Source organism: Dermacentor variabilis, unplaced genomic scaffold, assembly GCF_050947875.1.
Source record: "Dermacentor variabilis isolate Ectoservices unplaced genomic scaffold, ASM5094787v1 scaffold_12, whole genome shotgun sequence".
Lineage (NCBI taxonomy): Eukaryota > Metazoa > Arthropoda > Arachnida > Ixodida > Ixodidae > Dermacentor > Dermacentor variabilis.
In genome coordinates this window covers 12,822,622-12,847,264 of record NW_027460280.1, presented here as the reverse complement: position 1 = coordinate 12,847,264, position 24,643 = coordinate 12,822,622, and the positions used below count along the sequence as shown (strand labels likewise).

At 44.1% G+C, this 24,643-nt stretch overlaps 1 protein-coding gene across 1 annotated transcript in view; it reads left to right on the top strand.

Annotated features, from left to right (window-relative positions):
* The window catches only part of LOC142565934 (protein Skeletor, isoforms B/C-like), a 325,890-nt gene that overhangs the window by 289,905 nt on the left and 11,342 nt on the right, over window positions 1-24,643 (top strand). Inside the window, exons 15-19 of the mRNA XM_075676557.1 lie at window positions 1,588-1,727; window positions 1,783-1,906; window positions 13,902-14,021; window positions 19,625-20,013; window positions 21,475-21,535. Of these exons, the coding sequence (XP_075532672.1) occupies window positions 1,588-1,727; window positions 1,783-1,906; window positions 13,902-14,021; window positions 19,625-20,013; window positions 21,475-21,535 (834 nt within the window). The remainder of the gene's footprint in view (window positions 1-1,587; window positions 1,728-1,782; window positions 1,907-13,901; window positions 14,022-19,624; window positions 20,014-21,474; window positions 21,536-24,643) is intronic.

Genomic DNA, 24,643 nt, shown 5'->3' with positions numbered 1-24,643 from the left:
GTCGTAGAGTGCTATTTTGAATGATGTATCTGCGATCTATGTATCTGCGATCTGAATCATGGCAGCAGGAAGGTGGTTCCAGTCGACATTGTGCGGGGTAAAAAAGAATCATGATACTTGTTCGTTCGGCAGGTTGGGACGGCAACTTTATATTTGTGGTCAGAACGGGACGAAACGTAGAAAGGGGGGGTGATAAGTTGATTCTTGAGCACGTGGGTGGAGTGATAAACCTCGTGGAATAGACAAAGGCGAGCACATTTGCGGTGTAATGAAAGATCTGGCAGGTTCAGGGTTTTTTTCATACATGTTAGACTGGAATGGCGGGAATAGTTTGATAAAATAAAGCGAGCGGCTGCATTTTGAATCGCTTCAAGGTTTACGGTTAGGGATGCTTTCTTGTTATCCCAAATGGTAGATGCGTATTCTAGTTTTGAGCGAACTAGGGTTTTGTAGAGTGTCAATATTACCGAAGTAGGAACGGTGGAAAAGTTACGACAAAGATATCCTAACATGTGATGAGCATTAGCAGTAATATGATTAGTTTGCATAACAAATCATTAGTTATGTGAAGACCAAGATATTTGTGAGCGTTAGCGGACACTAATGAAGTGTCATTCAGTACATATCTGCACTGATTGCCATTGCTGGGCGTACGTGACATGCCCATCGATTTACACTTGCTGGCGTTAAGTTTCATTTATTAGACCAGAGTGACGCATTGTAAAGGTCCTCTTGCAGTTTATATGAATCATCAGGGTTAGTGATCTTTCGGTATATCACACAATGGTCTGCGAACAGATTAATTCATGATGACGTTACACAGTTAGGGAGATCACTAATATAAATTAAGAAGAGTAATGGCCACAAGACTGAGCCTTGTGGCACTCCGGATGTAACTGTTGACAAAACAGATGAGTTGTTATTGGCTGTGACTTATTGAGTTCGATTAGAAAGAAACTCCTTAATCCAAGACAACATATTTCGGTCAATATTAAACTGATTAAGTTTATGGATAAGTACATTATGACATACGGTGTCAAAAGCTTTGGCAACATCTAAAAGAAATACACTCAATATCGAATCCTTCATTTAAGGCGACGAACAAATCGTTAGTGAAACAAAGAATTTGAGTATCGCATGAAAACGTTTTTCTAAAACCGGGTTGAGGTTGGATGGAAGAACGAGTTCGCGAACTAGTCGCGAATACAAGGTTGTACAGTGATCTTCCGAGCATTCGTCCATGTGGCATCCAAAGCACATAATAATAATAAAAACTCAAGAGCGTATTTTGCTTGGATGTTCTTTCAGCATGTTCACATAAAGAATGGCAGTCAATTGATGACATTTTCTGTGTTTTCCTCATAAAATTGAATGGCACTGGAGTACGCCATGTCAGAAGCTTTCGTCTTCAATAGAACAAACGTGTTGGCAGAACCTATTTTGTGCAGACTTCTGACCTCTTAAATAGTAAATATCTACTGTTGCACAAACCGTGGGGCCATTGCCATGGTGTCGCATCACGCAGCTGTGATTCAGGCAACTGACAAAACCCGCAACCTATTTCGGCCCCTGTTATCTACGCTGCAGTGCCGGGCCAATGGACAGCCTTCGGCACGAGTGGCGTGAAGGACCGGAGTGCCATGGTTGGCGCCGACGTGGCCGTTGTCTTTGTCCACCGCGACAGCCGCGTCTCCGTCGCCGACTACTACCTTTCGTCAAAGGCACAGGTAAACGACGCGAATCACTACGTGAACGGCTAGAGAAGGCGTTAACCCTTTTCAGTGCTCGAGCAGCGGCGGAGTTTGTCCGGACAACAAAGTTGGCGGCACCGAGGACCTGCAGCTCGTCTCGTCCCGATACGACAACGGCGTTGTTGACGTCGTTTACTCCAGAAAATTGGCCACAGGTACTGTAATCGTCGCCATGTCTTGGGGACGGCAGAGGCTACGAAGGAGAATTAGTCGTGGAATCCTTAGGACGAGATTTGCACCGTGCAAATTACTAATGACCGCCAAGTACGCACACTAAAAAAAGATAAAGAATGGTACACAAAATTGTCGTATAGGTTCTTTACACAATATTTATTAGAAATTAATGTGCAAATAACTTCTTATCTATTATTATTAATCAATCGCAGAATAGTGTGGTTGTGTGAGTTTTACGTATTATTTCTACAACCACTTCGGTAAAACATCTTTTTTGACAGAGTTCTTGACTAAGACATGATTATTTAAGATTTCTCACCAACGGAATTTGACATACTGCCTAACACCATGCTGTCTAACCAAACCCAAATCTGAGCCAAGACGCCTACCCCAAGCCGGATTCTTACCACGCATAATTTTATCTGATCGCTAATGGGCATCCTTGAAACTGGAGTAAATCCGGCCAAATAACACCACTACCTGAAATTATATATATATATATATATATATATATATATATATATATATATATATATATATATATATATATATATATATATATATATATATTATATATATATATGTTGTCACGTGGTGGTGAGGTTGAAGAACACAGTAGCAATACTGTGAAAGACAATACGAACTTTTATTGGGCGAACCTGTGCCCACAAAAACAGGCCACACTTATAGCACAACGATAGCGGCGAACACGGTCGGCGGTCGTCGAGAATCTGATCAGCGGGTCAAGCGCGTCCGCTTTTATGCATCAGTCGCCGAATGTTCCAGAGCAATCGTTGAGACCCGCCTGCCTTCTACAACGTTCTACATTATTCGCGGCGCGCACACATGCGATCAGATTACACAAGGTTCGGTCACAGACAGCGGATGGAAGCATCGATAACATTCCAGAAGCTTCCGATACATGCAGGCGCGTTCTGCGCTGTACGATAACATTTGTTAGGCGGTGAAACATGTCACCCGATAAAGACAATTAAGTACACGTGTCAATATATATATATATATATATATATATATATATATATATATATATATATATATATATATATATATATATATATATATATATATATATATATAATGAACAAAAAGAAAGGAAACTGAGGGACCCGATTATTATCAGCCTAATCATAAGCAACCAACCAACATTGGCACAAATGACAGCATAGGAGAAATTCCCTGTGGTCCTAAATTGAATTAAACAAGTGATAACTACATGAAAATCGAAGTGTATGAAAAAAACACTGGCCCCCGCAGTGGGATAAAAAAAATTATCGGGTTTTACGTGCCAAAACCACTTTCTGATTTTGAGGCACGCTGTAGTGGAGGACTCCGGAAATTTCGAGCACTTGGGGTTCTTGAACATGCACCTAAATCTAAGTACACGGCTCTTTTCGCCCCCCTTGAAATGCGGCCGCCGTGGCCGGGATTCGATCCCGCGACCTCGTGCTCAGCAGCTTAACACCATAGCCACTGAGCAACCGCGGTGTGTACAGTGGCATAACAAACTACGCCTTCGCATATGCCGTCCTTCGTGCCAGTGTCATTGCCCGTTTGATTCGTGTATATATATATATATATATATATATATATATATATATATATATATATATATATATATATATATATATATATATATATATATATATATATCACGAGAAGCCAACAAACAAAGATGCCAAGGACAATATAGATAAAGAAATGATAAATCGCAATGAAAGTGGACGAAAACACAACTTGCCGCAGGTAGGAAACGATCCCACGTGTTGGTATTACGCGTGCGATGCTCTCCCCGTTAGCATCGTGTGGAGCACCTCACGTGTAATGCGAAGACGTAGGATCGTTCCCCCAGCTGCGGTAAGTTGTTTTTCGTCCACTTTCATTGCATTAATTTATTCTTTCTTTAATTCAATTAGTAAGTACAAGTAATCAGCCCTGCGTTGTCCTTGGCGTCCTTGTTCGCTTCTCGTGATATGATTAATAAATATAGTAATAAATATATATAAAAATAAATATTATATATATATATTGCAAGCATAATATGCAGAGGACAAAGGTAATGTTCAAGAGCCTGATAAAGGAACACGAATTCATTATCGCTAATCAGCGTCAAGGGCCTCTGCAGGAGTACGTTTGTCTAGGTCAATTATGCAAAGGGAACCCTGATCACGAGAAGGAAATTTACAGAATAAAATGAGTTGAAATGCATACGGCAGCCATTACCAAGTCCTGACTGGAAGCTTACCACTGTCGTTTTAAATAATTGTCAATCATCACATTCTGCCTGTGCTAACATCGAAGGCAGAAACTTGGATGTTAACACAGAGGCTCTAGAAGTTAGGCGTAACGTTATGAGCCGGGAAGAGCGCGGTGTGGATCAGAGAGCAGAGCAAACGAGGATAGGCGAAATAGTCGCCATTAAGAGAAAAAAATGAAGCTGGGCAGGCCATGGAATGCGTAGGGCTGATAATAAGTGGACCATTAAAGTTACAGAATGGGCGCCATGGGAGGGAAGCGCAGTTGAGGACGGCAGATAATTAGGCGGGCTGATGAAATTAGGAAACTTGCAGGTGCAAGTTGGAATCAGCTAGCGCAAGTTTGTGATTATTAGGGATCGATGGTAGAGGCGTTTGTCATGTAGTAGACATAGAACATATTGGCTTACAGGCATAGACATAGTGGTTTATAAAATTTATATAGAAGTGCTGTAGACCTAAATGCAATGCGCTTTTCTTCTTGTTTTGTGTTTATCCTTTGCAATGCGTAACCTCGGTTAATCGTTATGTTAATTCACTGCCCTGGTCACAACTTTCTTGTCATGCAAAGTTTACACCCTTCACAAGCTATGCGGAAACGCGAACAGCAAACCTGATGGATGCACAGTGTGAGATGCTGGTGTAACAAGGACTAAGGCGGCCTATGCCCAAGGAAAAACGCTGGGGCACAGAGAATTCATCATCATCATCATCAGTTGGGTTACGCCCACTGCAGGGCAAAGGCCTCTCCCCTACTTCTCCAACTACTTCGGTCATGTACTAATTGTGGCACGTTGTCCCTGCAACCTTCTTAATCTCGCCCGCCCACCTAACTTTCTGCCGCCCCCTGCTGCGCTTCCCTTCCCTTGGAATCCAGTCCGTAACCCTTAATGCCCATCGGTTATCTTCCCTCCTCATTACATGTCCTGCCCATGCCCATTTCTTTTTCTTAATTTCAACTAAGATGTCATTAACTCGCGTTTGTTCCCTCACCCAATCTGCTCTTTTCTTATCCCTTAACGTTACACCTATCATTCTTCTTTCCATAGCTCGTTGCGTCGTCCTCAATTTGAGTAGAACCCTTTCCGTAAGCCTCCAGGTTTCTGCCCCGTAGGTGAGTACTGGCAAGACACAGCTATTATACACTTTTCTCTTGAGGGATAATGGCAACTTGCTGTTCATGATCTCAGAATGCTTGCCAAACGCACCCCAGCCCATTCTTATTCTTCTGATTATTTCAGCCTCATGATCCGGATCCGCGGTCACTACCTGTCCTAAGTAGATGTATTACCTTACCACTTCCAATCCCTCGCTACCTATCGTAAACTGCTGTTCTCTTCGGAGACTGCTAAACATTATTTTGTTTTCTGCAGATTGATTTTTATACCCACCCTTCTACTTTGCCTCTCCAAGTCAGTGAGCATGCATTGCAATTGGTCCGCTGAGTTACGAAGCAAGGCAATATCATCAGTGAATCGCAAATTACTAAGGTATTCTCCATTAACTCTTATCCCCAATTCTTCCCAATCCAGGTCTCTGAATACCTCTTGTAAACACTTGCATGGAAGGTAGTGGAAAAAAGACTTCAAGCAGCCGATAGCTGAACAGGGCCGCCATTCTGAACGAGAATGGTCTTGACGATAAAACGCAAACTCCCGACGTGACAGGAGAGGGAGTGTCAGCAAAACACGTGGAATACGTGAAACGTGGGGAGGAAGCAGCTGGAATGAGCGGCACCTACCTTAAGGGCGCCACACAAAAAAGCAGGAGCGCAGGGGTCAATGCTCCTTGTCAAGTCCGAGTCGGGCGGAAAAGGACAAAGGGAAGCAGGGAGAGGTAGGAGAGACTGAAATGGTGATTATCGCCGGCAACTGAAACCTGGCTAGGTGCTCAGAAGTGATTGTGGAGAGGGTGAAAGGCGATAAAAGGGCGGCTGTAGTGACATTTCCAGGGCGGACACTAGCTTCTGTCATGGAGCGAGCAAAAGCAAAGGTCGCGGGAAATGGACACGCGCGCAGCCTTGTCACAGTAGCAGGTGGGCTAAATGACGTCCTAAACCGGAAAGGGACAGGACTAGCCCAGGGCTTGTAGACGGGGGTTGACGAGTTGCGCGAGCTGTCTCCTCAGGGGCAGCTCGTGTTGTGCGCGGTGCCGGAGGTGCCTGTGCGTGACAGTCACGTACAAAGAGCCTTAGTGGCTGCCAATGAGGCGATACGGCAAATGAGCCGAGAGAAAGGTCTCGAGGTTGTCGAAGTAAACAGGGAAGTGAAATGGTGGGGTGGTCTTGAAAGAGCCGGGACCCACTTCAATTACAAGCTTGGACGAGCACTGGGCTGGCGACTTGCTGGTTGCGCTGTCGCTTTTTTAGGGGGCCGGTGGGTGCGCAGGAGGCCAGAATAGGTAGTTATGAAGAACGTCCTCTGGGGGAACCTAAGAATAGCATCGCCGTCAATGACAGGAAAAGGAAGAAAACAAGAAAGAGAGCACGTCATGCAATAGGCTACATCAACATGCAGAGCGGCGGAAGAAAGGAAAAGTGGGCAGAGAATGAGGAGCAGTTAAATAGAGAACAAATAGGGGCGTATGTGGTTACAGAAACGCACCTTAGGGACTCGGAAGAGCCGCCAGTGATTGAGAATTATGTTTGGTAAGGGTGCAACAGAACTAAGTCGGGAAGAAAGGGAGGCGGAGTCGGAATGCTCATCCATGAGCGAGCCAAATGAAAAAGTAAATTTAAAATGTAAAGAACATCTTTGGTTATCAGGTACAATGAGTGGGGAAAAAACTTGGCTGGGCGTAACGTATTTTTCGACCGGAAATAATTGCACACCGAAGAATCAAGTGTTAGTAGAATGCCGAAGGGCTGATATGAAGGGTTTCGGGAATGATGCCGAAATTATCCTATTACGTGACATGAATGCCCATGTACAGCATCTCGATGGCTATACCGGCCACAACGGGAAGCCAGTGCTAGATCTCTCTGAGCAACATAGACTCGTAATCGTGAACACAGGGCGTAAGTGTGAAGGGCAGATCACTTGGGTCGTGGAAAACTGGCAATCGACCATTGATTACTGTCTGATGAAAGAATTCATGATAACTTGATAGAAATGGTAATTGACGAGGAAGGGTAAAGAAGTGCAGGGAGTGACCATAAACGCATCAGTTTGATAATGGGATACGTAGTTGGGAAAGAGAGCAAGGAGTGCAAAATGGCCAGTCCAAATTTGAACGCTGAACACATAGCAAATATAGTCACAAGAGGCGAGGAAGAACTTGGCAAATGGGCAAGTGAGAAGCGGGAATGTAGTGAGCTTCTAAGTGTAATAACGACAGAAATACGGAAAGAGAAACAACATGTTGGTTGGAAAGGAAACAAAGAAACCGAGAAGCTGGTGGTGCAGGGAGATACGAGAAGCGATCGCCGAACGACAGAAAGCATCCCGACAGCACAGGTAGGCAAAGAAGGCGCAGTTGCTGAAAGATGAAGTAACCAGTAAATGGGAAATATACCGGGAGAAAATGTCTATGGTTCAAATACTGGCGCCAGCAAAATTAAAAGGTGAAAGTGAACGTTGGTTGTCAGAAATACGTGATAAAAATGACACCGCACGTATAATATTTTGGAACCAAATAAAGTTATTAAGTAGGAATTCAACAACAATATAACAACATATCCTAGACGAAGATGGAAGCAAACTGGAAGGGGAAGCGGCATTAAATTACATCCGAAAAATAATAGCCGAATCATTCTAACGCAATGACCAGGTTGTATATGAAGAAAAAAAGAGTGCCGAAGAGAACCAGATGGAAAAGGAGCTGGTACTGACAAATTTCAACTGCAGGAAAGCTGAAGAAAAAATTCCTAAGCGCACAGCGACAGGGCTAGACGAGGTTGCCGTTAGGCTGATTAATGAACTAGGACCAAAAAGTAACGAAGTTCTGGTGAAAGCAATGGAAAATACTTTAAAAGATAGAAGAATATCTGACAGTTGTCGACAAAGTAGGATGAATTTAATTTATAAAGGCAAGGGGGAGAAAGATAGAATTGACTCGTATAGACTGTTGACCATTACATCGGTAATATACAAGTTAGCAATGCAGGCAATCAAATTAAAGCTGCAAGCATGGGCAGACAATAATGGCATTTTGGGAGAACTTCGACTGGCTTCAGAAGAGGTAGGCGTTTGGATGATAATTTATTTGTTCTTACTCAGTGTGCTGAAATATCAAGATTGGAAAACAGACCGTTATATGTGGCCTTTTTAGAGATTACAGGAGCGTATAAATTAGATCGCAACATTTTTGTGGGATATTCTGGAAGGGCCATGAGATCCCTTCACAAAAGTTCTTGAAGGTAAGTTAGAGCATGTTCAGAAAAGGGCTGCAAGATTCGTCACGGGCATCTACGACTACAAAACTAGAGGTTTGTAAATCAGGGAAAATCTAGGGTGGAAGTTGCTGTCCAGCCGCAGAAAAATAATCAGGTTAAATCTTTTAGACAACATTAACAGCGGTAACACAGGAATCGATAAGAACACATATTTAAAACCACTACATGATCAGTCTAAGAGACGCGACAGTTCCGAGAAAATAAGGGCCTACCAAAGTCGTATTAATGTATTTCAGTTTTCATTCTTTCCGCGAACAATTACAGAATGGAATTTGCTCCGGGATGAGGTAGTGTCTGGACCCAATTTTTCATCTGCCATAGAGAACTTTACATGAATCTGTTTTAGACAATATTTCCAGTGTGCCGTTTTATGCATTGTGTAACAAATTTTATAATCGGATGTTGTTAGTATTGGATGTGTTGCCTTTCTCTGCTAATTACTATGATTGTATTTTTAATACCATAGCTGATATGATACCGTTTTTCTCGAAGTTCAATCCTTGACCTTTATGTCTGTAATTAACCCCCCTACGATAATGCCCAACTCGGGTGCTGTAGGTATTTGTAATGAAAAAATAAAAAGGGCAACGCTTAAGCGACGATTGTCTACAGCTTTTGAGAGAGATTCACCTAAAAATACCATTTGCTTTGAATGGGTAGGGATGAGGAGCAAGGAGAAGGTTGATATCAACAACGAACTGAGCCAGGGGTGCCCTATATCCCTACTGCTGTTTATGATGTACAGGGTAAGGATGGAGAGGGCGCTAGAAGGAAATAATACCGGGTTTCATCTCTTATACAAACTGGCGGGTACAGCAGTAGAGCAGCAGCTTACAGGTTTATTTTATGCGGACGACATTGTGTCGCTAGCTAACAAGTAAAGTGATTTGCAACGTCTGGCTAATATCTGTGGACAGGAAGGCGAGAATTTAGGTTTGAAATTTGGTGTTAGAAAATCAGGTATTATGGTATTCAATGAAAACAGTGAACAGGCAGTGGCAATACAGGGCCAGGAAATACCTGGGGTAGAAGAATATAAATACCTTGGTATATGGATAAACGAAGGCAATAGATATGTGGAAACACAGGAAAAAACAATATCAGTGAAGGGGAAGAGAAATGGCAGCCTTAATGAAGCACAGAGCGCTATGGCGGTACAATAGGTACGAGGTGCTCCGGGGAATGTGGAAAGGTGTAACGGTTCCAGGACTTACGTTTGGAAATACAGTTTGCTTTAAATCAGGGGCATAATCAGGACTCGATGGGAACCAAAGTTCAGTGGGACACCTCGTATTGGGCGCTCACGGGAAGACTACAGATGAAGCTGTGCAGGGTAATACGGGCTGGACCAGTTTTGAAATGAGGGAAGCTCAGAGTAAAATTGATTATTAAGAACGACTGAGGAATATGGAAGTAAATGGTCAGGAAGGGTGTTGAAGTATTTGTGCAGGACAAACATTGATTCACAGTGGAGGAAAAGAACTAGGTAGCTTACCAGCAAATATGCGGCCTGTCAAGTGAGCAATACAGCAACAAAGAACGTCAAGCGGGAAGTCAGAGACGCTGAAATAATCTCATAGGTGGCGGCAAGGGAAAAGAAACCTGCCATGAGTAACTACTTAAGAGGAAAACACGAAATTTGAAAAAACAAAACAATTTATGATAACTCTAAGGGGAGCTCATTACTTTTCGAAGCGTATCGGGATGCCTTAGAACACGCACCTGTAAAGCGATATATAGAAAGAATGAAGAAGCTTGTGCTTGCCGCAGTAAAGGTAGAGAAACGATGGAGCATGTTTTACTAGAATGTGAAGATATCTTCGCAGCGGTCGATTTAGGCACCACTGGCCTTCTTGAAGCCTTTGGGTTCAGCGAGGGCAGGGGCAAAGTAAACATGTGCGCAGTAGAGATTAGTGAGAGGCGACTGGAAGATTGGTAGGAGTAAGGAAACAACAAAAAACGGAGACGTACAAAAACAAAGTTCTCAATAGGGGGTCAGAAAATTTGGTTGTGGGAGTTCATAGTGTTTTTTCAATTTTTTTTCGTTTTTAACCTAGGCAGGACATTAGGCAGTAAAATAGCAAGAGCTTGGTGGCGCAAGCGACCGCCCCCATTCCAAAGGGGACGCTGATAGCATCCATCCATCCATCCATCCATCCATCCATCCTTTCCCGTCTTACACTTGGAAGTGCGGTTGTTTGCTTGAAATCATGGGTACAATCAGGACTCGATGGCAACGAAAGGTCAGTGGGACGCCTCGCATTGGGCACTCACGGGAAGACTACAAATGAAGCTGTGCAGGGTGTTATTTATTTATTTATTTATTTATTTATTTATTTGTTTATTTATTTATTTACCCTCAGCGCCTTTGTACATTAGAGAGGGAAGTGGGTTATACAACAAATGAGAGGGAAATAAATTACGACCTATACACAATTTTGCAATTTAGACAATGTTAGCTGAAAGTAATGATAAATAGAGTAATAGAACATCACATCTAGAAGTAACGTTAAAAGGAAAACACCAACAGTAGTTCGTACACATTTTTGCTATTATACAGTCTTAGCTAGTGTTTTTCAAAAATTATTATTGTTATTAATGTAAACAATGGCAGAAGGAAGTTCATTCCAATCTTTTGACGTGCGCGGCAAAAATGAGTATAAAGAATATGTCGTTTTACATGCACCAATTCTAACTTTATGATGATGATCAGTACGGTGAGATAAGTAATATGGTCGCGACATGAATTTTGGATGAATAGTAGGTTGGTGATGCAGCTTATAAAAAAATAAAAGGCGGGAAATTCTTCGACGTGCTGCTAGCGGTTGAAGACCCAGATTCCATTTCATTGACGATATGCTCGCACCACGGTTGTAGTTCCAAAGAATAGAACGAGTGGCGTTTTTTTTTATTAGTTCAAGGGAATGCATTAGGTTTTCGTGAAAGGGGTCCCATATAGCTGCAGCGTATTCTAATTTGGCCGCAACAAGTTTTTATGAAGTAGTAATTTTAAAGGAGAGGGAGCACGAGAAAAGTTACGGCGTAGGCATCCCAGCACGCGGTTGGCTTGGTTAATTATATATCCGACGTGATGATTCCACGTTAATTTAGATGTTATATGCAGGCCTAAGTACATATATGAACTTGATTCTAAAGCAACGTTATTCAAATAGTACACAGGCAGGTTATCGTTAGATTGGTATACTCTCAGAAATTTGCACTTGTTAATGTTGAGTTCCATTCGCCATAATGGGCACCAACTGCTGACGTTATTAAGATCGGCCTGAAGCATGGTGATGACGTGTTCGTTAATTATTTTTCCGAGGATTACACAGTCGTCTGCAAATAAATGTACGTCAGAAGTTATTGCTGAAGGTAAGTCATAATTATAGATAAGGAATAATAGAGGTCCCAGGACGGAGCCTTGTGGCACACCGGACTGAACGTCGCTATGAGGTGAGTCATGACCATTAGCTGTTACGAACTGAGAACGGTTAACGAGAAATGACTCAGTCCATTTTAGAACGTTATGATCGAGGTTTAATTTGCTTAGTTGATGAAGTAATAGTTTAGTACACACTTTGTCAAAGGCTTTGGAAAAATCTAAGAAGATGCGATCGGGAACAGAAGAACGGTCAAGTATTTCATGTAGTTTCTGAGTAAATGGTAATAATGGTGATTCGCATGAGAATGATCTTCTAAAACCATGTTGTGATGGCGAAAAAAAATGAATCAGACTGAAGGAAATCCGCAAGGTTAGCAAAAATAATGTGTCCTAGCAGTTTGCAGCACGTACTGGCTAATGATATCGGGCGATCATTTGTAGGCGATGTTTTGCTGCCAGATTCATGCCAAGGAATAAGTTTTCCTATTTTCTATTCTGACGGAACAGTAGATGTGCTGAGCGATTGTTGAAATATTTTGGTTAATATAATGGAACTTTAACAGCAGGTGTTTTTCAGAAATTTAGCACTGATGTTATCAAAGCGGGGTGACGAATGTATCCACAATGAATCTATTAGTCGAATAACTCTGCGAACTTCAACAGTCACTGGAGGCATAGTTAAGAAGCTATAGTCATTCAAGACTGGAAGTTGAATTTCAGCTGTGCACGAGAAATGTTTAACAAAGTTATTAGTCAGGAGAGTTGCGCATAGGTTTTTCGGAACAAGGTTACCAGAGCAATTGTTAAGAGCGATAGAATCATAAGAAGGTGGATGTACGATGCGCCAAAATTTTTTCACGTTAGTCATCAGCATAGATGGTAATGTGGTTGATAAGAATGTTGCGTTAGCGTATTTGATATGGGCTGGACAAGCTTTGAGGTGAGGTAAGCTCACAGTAAAATTAATTATGAAGAACGGCTGAAGAATATGGAAGAAAGTAAACGGGCTGGGATAGTGCTCAGGCATTTGTACCAAAAAACATTGATTCACAGTGGAGGAAAAGAACTAGGAAGCTTACCAGCAAGTGTGCGGCCTGTAGGGTGAGCAGCACAGCAACAAAGAACGTCAAGCGGAAAATCAGAGAGCCTGAAATTATCTCATGGGTGGCGGCAATGGAAAATAAACCTGCCATGATTAACTGATGTACTAAAGTTCCAAACAGACGACACAAGAAGAGACACGGACGAACGCTTACTAACAACTAGCCCAACAAAAAGTTCTGCTGGAATATTAGTAACTGCTTAAGAGGAAAAAACGAAATCAGGAAAGAAATTTATGATAACTCAGAGGGAAATTCGTTACTTTAAGAAACGTGATCAGGCCGCCTTAGAACACGCACCTATAAAGCGAGAGATAAGAAGTAAGAAGCATGTGCTTGCTGCGGTAAAGCTAAGGAAGCCATGGAGTATGTTGTATAAGAATGTGAAGATATCTGCCCAGCGGTCGATTTAGGCACCACTGGTCTCCTTGAAGCCCTTCGGTTCAGCGAGAGCAGGGACAAAGTAAACATGCCAGCAATTATGAAGAGGAGATTGGAAGATAACGACAAACAAAGGAGGCGTACAAAAACAGAGTTCACGATAGGGGTTCAGAAACTTTGGTTGTGGGAATTGATCGTGTTTTTTTTCCTTTTATTTTTTTAACATAGGTAGGACATTAGGCAGTATAATGGCAAGAACTTGCTGGCGCAACCCCATTCCAAAGGAATAACAGCCATCCCCCCCTCCCCCCCCCCACCGGGCGCCTTCGTACCTCCACCTTCGCGGCTTCAACCATCGCATCGGCGATAAGCGCATCAGTGCACTTTTCCACTTGCTTATCTTCGTAGTGCGCGCCTCAAGTCCTGTTTGATTTCTTTGTGCAGCGGACAGCAATGACAAGACCATCGCAACCACAGGCCGAGTGGCGGTGGTTGCTGCTCAGGGTCCCACCAACATGGACCAGCCGGACACTGTACTCTACCACACCATGGTAGTTACGAGAGGTTGGTTCCTTGTTTAGATGAGTTAATGAAGGCATCTCTTCCATTTTGCGCCCTCTTTTGTTACCTATGGTTATTTTTCACCAAGTTTATGACTGGCCAGAAAGCAAGAAAGCTGGGCTATTTGGTGTCGTGGGCTTTGCCTGGCGCATTGTGTCCAACGCAAAACAAACGGAGACGAGAAGCGGACCGATTCGAAAAGAATGGATGCACGACAGGCTGTGCGATCTCACCGATGGTCAAGCACAGATCCGCAGATGAGGTATCCGAATATGAGGAGGCCGACAGGCACGCGAAATGCTCGGTCAAGAAGACAGCTGTGGTGTGGAAGGCCAGAAAACAAGCGGTCATTTAAACGCAGTTTGACTAGCGCCGCCGCCTAGCAAAACGTGTTAGCATTCATAAAGCCACGATCCCACAAGAAACACATGCTTGTCACGTTACAGACTTCACCAAACAAGGCTGACAACTCAAATGGCCATTAGAATTGACACAACTTTGCGCTATTTAGATTTCAGTTAGCGATACGAATTTGCAACATTTTGTGTTGGTATAGCAAGATTAAATAAAAAATATATATTAAGTATCAGGGTGTCGAACCAAAATTTTTTGAGGTTCAGGCTCAGGCTTTTCTTTTTTCGAGTGTCCGGTTTATTCATCAACGTCGTCAGTTGTACATAGAAGTCCATACAATATTTTTAATACAAAGGGAGCCCTAAAGTTAGGAATTGTCACACATGACCAAAGCGGAAAAAGGAAATTCATCAAGCAATGGTTGCGGTAAAAATGAAGAAAAGCAAACAGTGAAAAAAAATATAAAGCTGCTCAGTAAAAAAAAAATGCCAAGAAAACTTTTTAGTGGTGGTGGTGTTGCAGCAGGCGGAGTTAGCCTGGCATACATAGCCGGCAATTGTTCTGCCTGAGCCTCCTACGAGTTGAGATGCGGGGTGTGTCACCAGGTGTCGATGAGTCTCGCCGGAAGGCAATCCGCAGTAGTCGCGCTCTCTTCTTCATTGCCCCCCGGGGAAAACGACGTCTTCAATGGTCCTGTGCCACCCTTTCCACCATGGTGCGTCGAACTGCGAGATGCTCAGTGCACCAGAAAGCGCAGAGCGGGGAAGGGCAACCTCCACCCTTGAACAACCAAGCCGGGGTGCACGCGCGCTCGGTTCTGATGCGGTGCATCGCTTCCTCGCGAGTAAATTCATGGATCACACAAGCTCGCTGTGGAGCCTTGTGGATCGCTCTAATGTCATTGCGTATTGCATCCTTAGAATTCTGAAAAACATTTGGCGCTCTCAGCCTTGGGGCACAAGTGCGCGCTAGGCGTGCAAGAGCGTCAACTTTTCCTTCAATTCCTACGTGGGATGGGATCCATTGAAATTTTACGGGAAGCCCATTGCTCATTAGAACATTAATCAGTGCCAGTTACCAATACAACAGTAATGGAAGCAATATAACAAGCATCATTATTACAATCACAAAAGCCAATTGCTAGGATGAAGAGAGTTGCATAAAATGATTAATCACATTCCGGGGTTTCACGTACGCAAACCACCATCTCATTGTGAGGCACGCCGTGGTGGGAGACCACGTGGGGTTCCTGCACCCAATGCAGGGCACACTGACGTTTCACTAATTGCGGCAACCGATAAAATTATTCTTGATATGGTTCTTCAATACATGCTCCGTGAACGATGGTTTTTATGAAATGTGGAATTGTGCTGTTTGGTTCCCGCCAGTGCGGAGGTTCCCTAGCTTGTGCGCACTTGAGGCAATCAGGCTTACAGGACCTCGTAATATTAGTATTTACAAAAGCTGCAACGGCAAAATCATCTATATGTACAATGTTACAAAATAATTTACGTACCACAATTGATAACCTAAACTGAAAGAGCCGGTGAAAAGGATGAATGTTCGTGCTGCAATAAAGTGGCATTGTATTGGATAAGAATGACTGAAAGTCATGAGACGAAGCACCTGATTTTGTAGGCTTGAAGTTGGATGAGGTGTGTCGAGTATGTATTTGCCCCAAGCTAATACGCAATAAGGTAAATGACTGAACATTTGCGCGATAAAACGAACGAATGATGTGCGGCTGAAAATATGAGCGAGGTTTGATGGTGGCACGTATTAAAAAAAGAAATATTTAGCACAGTTGATTGCGCATGAAGGTAGAATCAGGTGCCTGTCTAAAACTAAGCCGAGAAATTTTCTGTTGTCGGAAATTCGTATTGGGTTGTTTTCAATTTACACAGATACATATTTGTAAATTAGTGTCGTGGGCAGAATGAAAAATCACAAACTGTTTTTAGTGGATATCTGTAGGTCAGCGCTAACGTTTCGCTGTAGCTCGTCGACATTATTAGCGCAAGTAAAAGCAGTCGTGGCATCACGACATAAGATCCAGTTGGCAATGGTCGAAACATTAGAAAGGTTGTTAATAAATAGCACAAAGAGCAGCGGGCTAAGGATCAAGCCCTGAGGAATACCGTGATTTATGTTCTGAGCAGGTGAGAGCACCATCAATCTGAAAAAGTGGAGCACGATTGGTTAGATAGCTACAAATAAACTGAAGTGGCGGACCAGTTATTCCGTAATATTCAAGTTTATGCGTAAGAATTTGGTGATCAATGGTGTCAAAATTTTTGTTAAGTCTGTAGATACGCTTCCAACCAGCAAGCCTTTGTCTGATTTTTCGGTTAAGGTTAGAAGCGGTTGAGTAACCTGGTCGAACTGTTTAGGTGGCAACAAATTCAATTTTTGCAAAATAGAATATTAAACGTGTACAAAAATCTTTCGAATTATTTTATTGAAAAAGTAAAGAGAAGGTCTGCAGTTACCGAGAATTTCACGATTACCTTTTTTGTCAACAGGTGTTATTCTGCCAACTTTCAGAGAAATGGGAAATATGCCTGACAGTGACAAGAACTTTATTAGAGCGTCCTGAGGAACTCGATTGGGGGGAACCGAAGGCTCCCCGATCAAGTTGGTGGCTCCGCCCACGACAGGACAGGGAGGTGGTGACTCTCCGCGACGTCGCGGGCCCTCTGGACGGCCTGTAGTTGGTTGGTGAAATCCGAGATCTTCAGCAAGGCGTCCCACTTGGACTTGTTATCAAAGTTGGAGCCCGCGTTTTACGGGCACAGCGAGAGCATGTGGTCGAAGGAGCAGCACGCGTGACCGCATTTGGAGCACGACTGCGGCAAGTTCGGGTCTATCCAGCTAAGCGCTCTCAGGGTGAAGTAGGATCTCGTCTGTAAAAGCCTGAAAGTAACAGCCTGAGCCCTGTTCAGTTTCGGGCTGGGGGGAGGGAATTTCCTCCTGCTGTGTCTGTAATGTGACGTAATTTCGTGAAAGGTCGTAATATTATCTTTGAAGGGGCAACCCTACGAAATATGCCTACTTTAATTATTTCACTAACAATGCCTGCTGTGATAGGAGATAGTTCACTCGAAATTTACTTGATACGAGATGGGTTAACAGAGCCTAGGCCAGCTCTAATAGACCTAAATGAACACATAACCTGAAAAACTTGCTCTGCACTCGTAGGCTGCAAGTGGAAAGAATGAATGTGGCGAGAGAATGCTGATCATGGGGGATCTACTTTGAGAATCGCAAATTACTACTAAAATACTGATTGAAGGCATTCGCTATATCAGCGATGGGAGTGTGTTTGTGTCAGTTTTGATTTTTGTTAAATGTCCATGACATTTAATATTTAAAAATTCATTGATAAACTGCTGGCTCAGTCTCGAAGTATTGTCATTATTCAATATTTTGCTCTGAAAGTAATTTCGTTTGGCACACTTAAGTGCGGCCGCAAGTGTTTGGGACTATCCCACCTTGTACGTTGCGCGTACATTGTATATACATTGCTTGCCCGGTGCACGCTAAACGAAAACCCAGCTGGTCAAAATTAATTCGATCTACGGTGTATCTAATAATCATATCGTAGTTTCAGCACATACCCGACGCGCTTGACACGCATATCAGATTTCGTCGATCGTGCTCGCCGCTATCGTTGTGCATTAGGTGTTGTATTCTTGTTTTCCTGGCTTTTTGTAAGTCTCAGTTGTGCCCCAGTCCTGGTCTTCACCGTCACTACAGCGGGACTATAAGAATGCAGGAACCATGTGCCAATCAGCTGCGCGGGTTGAAGAAAGAGTGAATTATAATAGCCGCCAGCGAGACAGTGTAACGACATGCTGCGTCTAGCGATGGCCACTTGACACTTGATCCTCAGTATAATACTAAATTTTCACTTTCCTATTGTAGTCAAAGCACCAAAGTTCTAGAGTTCGCTAGCGCGGTACAATGATTTCTCCGTACCGGAATCAACACCACATAATATAAAAGATAACTTAGGCATAGCTGAGCTTGGTCACGTAATCGCTAAGCGAAAAACATATGCCCAAGACGAGACGTATATCTTGCGGCACGAGGGGTTCGTACGCTGCATTCACGGCCGACAACTTCTTTAAAATGACAAGAAATGCTTTTTGTGACGTGCACAAAGCGGCAACAAGGTTGAAACGATTCGGGTCAACGATCGTCAAGCATCGTTCGCTCCACACGTGTAGGCACTGTTGCTATTGCAGTGCAAAGACTGCACCGCAAGTCCAGGTATATATCGTTGCCGGCAGCCACAAGCCTAGTTGAGCGCGACGTGATTCGAAGCATTGTTTGGTGACAAAATGTGTCTTCACGAATCGGCGACTGCACTTGTAACGTGTGTCAAAGCTAGGCGTATGTGCAGCGAAAATCACCCGCCGGTTGTGTAGGAGAAAATGATTCTTTAGATTGAAGCAAGTTGCTTCTATCCGTCTTGGCGGCGTTCACGGTCGACGGTCGGCGATCCAGTCGGGGAGCACGCTTACGTTCTTCGGGCGAGAAGCTTCTTCTGGCGAGGAATTCGTTGCGCGCTAATCGTCGGGCTGCTGTGCTTGAGCAACTCTTGTGACCCGTGTGTCATTCTGTCCATCAATGGAGAAATCTTAGAATTTTGAATTGATTCAGGAGTACCGCGAAAGAGGTTATACGAAAATAGTCAGGCAGATCGCAGGAATAATCGGCACTTGTGGAAGAACCCGGGCGCGCTTTTCCGGGAAGCCGACAGCGGTCGAGAGCCGAAACTTGACTACCTTCGGTATCGTCCCGCATTCTTAAACTGCTCTGAATTAGACCACAAAAATGCTTATACAGATGTGGCAGGAAACACGGTCGGCAAGAATGCATTAAAATGGCATTCATGAGTGCGCTACCTGAATGGAACAAACAGGCTTTGGGGGATAGCACGCCATAAGCGCGCATATGTCACAGCTAGCAGGCGACGCGAGCCGCCATCCGCACTTCCAGTTTAGCCAGCCTGGGCAATACAATTTCTCAGCCAATACAGGGACAACTAAATGAAAATTTCATGAAACGCTCTCACTCAAAAATACGATGGACACACAGTTGTTGATGGCGTATTAGTAGGAGCGAATTAATGTTTGTGTTTACTTGGAGCTAATTACGTGCCAGTGCAGAGCGATAATAGGAAGCTTTTTGTGAACGCCCAAAGTGCTTCCACGAGGGATTCTCAGTCAGGCCTTGGAACTGTGCAGATGACGTATTCCTGCAGTTCAACCGGGACTCCGAGCGCAACTGCCCGCCGCTGGCCCCCGTACTGCCGGCGCCACCCGAGGGCCGGGCCGTGTTTGGCGGACGCAACATCTGGAAGAACTTGAACGTCACCACCTTCCGCGCCCAGATCGGGCCGACCGGTGGCAGCCGCGGCTACGAAAAGGTCACCGGCCAATCGGGCTGGGGCATCTCGTGGTGGATCAACGAGGAGCTCATCCCCGTGCTGCACGTGGAGCGCGGCAGGACGTACACGTTCGTCGTCGAGGGCGGCGTGGACCCGAGCAACTCGGCTCGCTACCACCCCTTCTACATCACCGACAGCAGCAAGGGCGGCGGCTCCAAGGAGGACCGCGCAGTCCTCGGAAAGAAGGTATTCGTCAGAACACGCGATGCCGATATCCACGGACGCATGAATGAAGCTATTCATACGATTTAACGAAAGATTTGGGGCGCAAAGTACGTGAAAGCAGGGACAGGCCTCTTGTCAACTTCTTGAGCACAGCTTCGGCCGGCTGAAGCCAGCCTCAAGATGTGCAAATGGAAACTGTCGTCCGTGGTGTAACTACACGACTTCTTTAAAGCAGATGGGAGACAAAGCGTCGCAATGGCTCTTGTCACCGTCTTCGAGGGAGCAGAATCATAACGCAGGAGGACCTTACATGCACGCGACTTGTACGCCCATGCTAGAATGCGTAAGCGCAACTGAACAACGACGTAGAAAGACACAGAGACACACACTGTGCGTCCGCTTCTTTCTACGCCATCGTTCAGTCGCGCTTGCACATTCTAGCATTGATTCAAACCAACTAGCCCGCCAACGCGTTTTAACCAAGTTGTATATCCAGCACGAATGCGTAGATTTAGCGGCAATCTCTGAAAACTAAATAATTGTCTTGAGGTAGCTCATGGGCAAATGTTAGGCCTTTTCCATGCTGTCTAAAAACCGATAATACATGTGTGGCATCGTCACGAACAGTCACGGGGTTACAATTCTTTAGAAATACAAGAAAATCAGCCTCATATCAAAAATTCTACCACAAAGATCCTAGTCGAGGTTTCTAGCAAGTACCTGGTCAACACATGAATGAAAAATGTTACATAATACTGGAGCTACAAATACCCAATAGAGATGCCGTTACATTGTCCATATATATCTATAGCAAGTCATTAAAAGAAACAATTGTGCTACTATTACTACAAGATCTGGAGCAAACGGTTCGTATGCGTTGATTGCGCTCCCCTGGAACGGTGCTAACTGGCCCAAATGTCTACGTTGCTACAGGCTGGTCTTGCATCCTGGCCCCAATTTTCAAGGGAATACTGTACGGAAGCTTAGAAAACGGGATTATGCTGCATGGTTTAATTTGTTTCTTTTACTCTGAAACATGGTTTCCTTCTTCTGTCCGTTAGTCTACTGTGCGTCGTCATATCGGGATTCATGCACCAATTACTATAGGACACAGATGCAACTGCCGTTTTCTCCATTCATGCGCTGACTTGCCGTCTATCTCGTTGTGCCGCTTGCTCATTTGTCGTATAGCGTCGTCCTGCTTCACTGTCACGTCATCTTCGTGCCGTTGTCATCGTGCAGTCATTGTACTGTCGCTGTGGCATACAGTTCGAAGTGCTTGCCTAATATATCAGTAAATTTTTCGCAAGGTTAGGGGCATAGTGAGTTCATACCGGCAAGTGCTCAAATTTGTGATGTTTTTTTTAAACGGCACGGCTGTGGCTACTCTAAGCATGTTCTATGTGAAAATACGCTGTTTCTTGCCGTTGCGGAGTTTGCGCATAAGTGCAGAGCACTGGGTGTTTTTTATCACTATTCTAGGGACATCTATTGCTTGCTGGAGTTGTCTTGGACTCCCAGGACAAGGTTGACACCTCCAAAGGTAAGTAAATTTCTTCTTGGTGACACCACACAGCAGAAGCACCACCCAACTCCGTTAATGACTCTTTCATGACGCTCTGAGCGCTCGAACTTTGCATTGCAAAAGTTGCACTTCCCCTTTCACGCTCGCTAAGCATGGAACAAAACACGATAAATGCGTTTAAATGCTTGAAACTCTTAGCTATGCAGACACAGCCGAACGCTTTTCTTTGCTCTTAACACTACCATTACTGGTAAGAACGTATTGTTGGGTTAGTTCAATGTGGCAGCAAATGGTCCCAGGCACCACACGGCACACTAACAACGCTACATTTCATTCTTTTGCAATAAATGCTGGTTGTCAAGCAATAAAATCAAGATAAACATCAACACACAAGTCTACCGCGTGTTCATACAGGATCCCGATAGAAATCACGCATTATTCTCTGATAGCATAACAGACGGCATGCTTACAAAAGAGGTTTCTTGGCCATTATATTCAGGCAAAGAAGGAATGAAACAAGGTATTGGGCACAATACCACCTTTTATTCTGGGTTCTACTAATCTTAATATTGTTTCGGCCTCATTTACAAAAATAACTCATGGGATCAACACACAAGCCATTTTGTGAGCAAATGTTTCAGGAACATTGGAATATTAAATCGATTAACTTTAATATTTCAATTTTTGACGGGATTAATTTATAAGTCGTTTATTTCTCAAGTTATGCACTGCAGCCATTGAGTATCGGGTACCGAGACATACATATTGGAACATAAGCCGGCTACTGCAGTTGCAAAACAAGGTACAGCACGTATGATCGCAAACTAATTTTGTCATTATTATTATTTAAAATGCTGCCGCCATCGATTGAGAGCATACAGGCGGGCATGCGGCAGGTACATATTACAGTTAATGAACTCTTGCAATGAATTATGCAACCGCACCATTCATATACGAAGAAAGACACCGATACCACAACGAACGAAGCTTTAATCTTCTTGACAGCGAAGCCAGGCCAGCTCTGACATTGGCCGTTCCACGCAGCTGAGCTCGAAAAGTTCTTTAAGCAGCCAGCGAGAGGTGTTCGCGAGTCAACGTATGTTCTTCACTTGCTTACACCAGCGAGCAGCTACAGTGTTCCGACAAGGCTGCGGCCGCGTGTCTCTCCCACACGAGCAGCATCTGCAACAGCCGCTCGGGCGAGTTCCGGCGACGCGTTCAGTAGGCTCCCAAGATGAGAGGTTGTGAGTTTCATATCCCAGATATGTCCACCCACGCAAGTTGTAGCTGATGTCATAATGAAGACAACTGACTATTTGTAGCACGGTAAAATTTTGTTACCTCACCAGTTTTTATTTCTCTAGCCTAGCTATAGCTAAATAAATCCGCTTATTGGATAATTAACTTCGTTATTCGGTACCGTGCAATTTGCAAAGTGTACCCGAACAGAGCTTGACAGAATTAGAGGGGCCGGTTTCAGTGTTAAAGCCGAGAAGCAGCAGCCGTCCGCAGCAGAAGTAGCCATCCTCTCTCTTCGCTTCAAGTTCCCCACGAAACGCAAGCGAGGATCGGACCCTCTTTGTAGCCGCCCGACGTCGTTCATCCCCGTCGTATCGCCGTTTTGCTTCTGCTTGTCTGGCCCGCAACTCTGGATCGTCACCCATCTTCCAGCGCTTAGCTTCGGCAGCATTAGCTTTATATTCAGGATCTTCCCGCTTACGCCTCATACCCTCACGAGCTGCTTCCGTCGTCTTTCGCATTCGCTAGGCTTCTTCAGGAGGAAGTATCTTCTTCGGTTTACCCATCTCGACAGTATAGAGCAGATACTGACGCCGCCGGCCACGGTTGCCTGATGCCCCCCCCCCCCAGAAAAACAGCGAAACGATCTCAAAATGTAGCCCAGAAACAGCCAGACCTAAATTTTTCGTGAGCGAGTAGTCAAAAACATAGCCTAAACGTTTGATGATGTTCTGCAGGTGTCTTACATACGGTGTAAATGGTGTCGAAATCCCAGCACATATTACCGGCACCAAAATTACTTCCGCCGCATGCAACCAGCACAACACTGGTCTCAAGGTCTACGTAAAGAGTTCTAGTGAGCCTCCACTCAGACGTAGATTTGTACACCACTTATTGTTACAATGAACCGAAGGATTTCTGATGACGTTATCGGTATTTACAACGTTCTGAGCTAACTTTACATCACGCCTCGCTGTACCCGAGGTATTTTTCTATAAGAGTCGAGCAAACTATTCCCAGCTCCGACCTTGAGGATCAGCTCTGGCTGTTCCCGATCGTGGGTCCAAGAGGCAGCCCGAGGTCAAGTAATTAAAATAGGGATGCCTTTCTGAAGCTTGATTTATAAAATGAACAGTTCTCTCCCGCTCTCTTTTTTTTTCAATTTACTCAAAAGCAGCTCGACGCTGAGTTTGCAAATGGTGCCGCTTAGAGGCACACTGAACTTTGCAGAAAACTTGAAACCTTCTGGCGTTTTTCTCATACGAAGAAGCGGCAGTTGTGACTGCAATTCGCCTTTGAATGGGAACAAGCAAAACGACCTGCTGGCCCATAACAGCAGAGCTGAATTAAAGTTTATAGTTTCAATTGCCGCCTGGATTACGGCGCTGGAAATAATCCAGGTAGTATTAGTATCGAAAAGAATTTCAGGGCGCAATGTTTAAACAGGGATTCGCTGGCAAGATTCGAGCAATGTACAAAACGCGTACGTAAGTTTCTGTGAATGCAGGCACGAATGCGTGTGTTGCCAAATTTCCAAGGAGGGCTGTGCACCTTACTTTCAGTGCGACCTGAAAGAAAAATAATTCCACTAGGGAACACAGAAAATCGATATATATGGGTCGCGCACGGCTGTCATGAAGTGCAAAGTAAAACCATTTAAGAAATACAAGCATTATACATCAGAATAGCCAGTCAGTAGAACACTATATATACCTTTACAAACAGGCAAGAACTCTTTGCCCAAAAGGCACTGCGATGTGTGCAAAAATAATGAAATATAGACGTAACAGTACCACAAGCACCTATTATGTATATCGAACGCAGTTTCTATTTCTCATCACAGCTGGAAAATACGCATGAGCAAAGTACGATGTAATGACTGGTAAG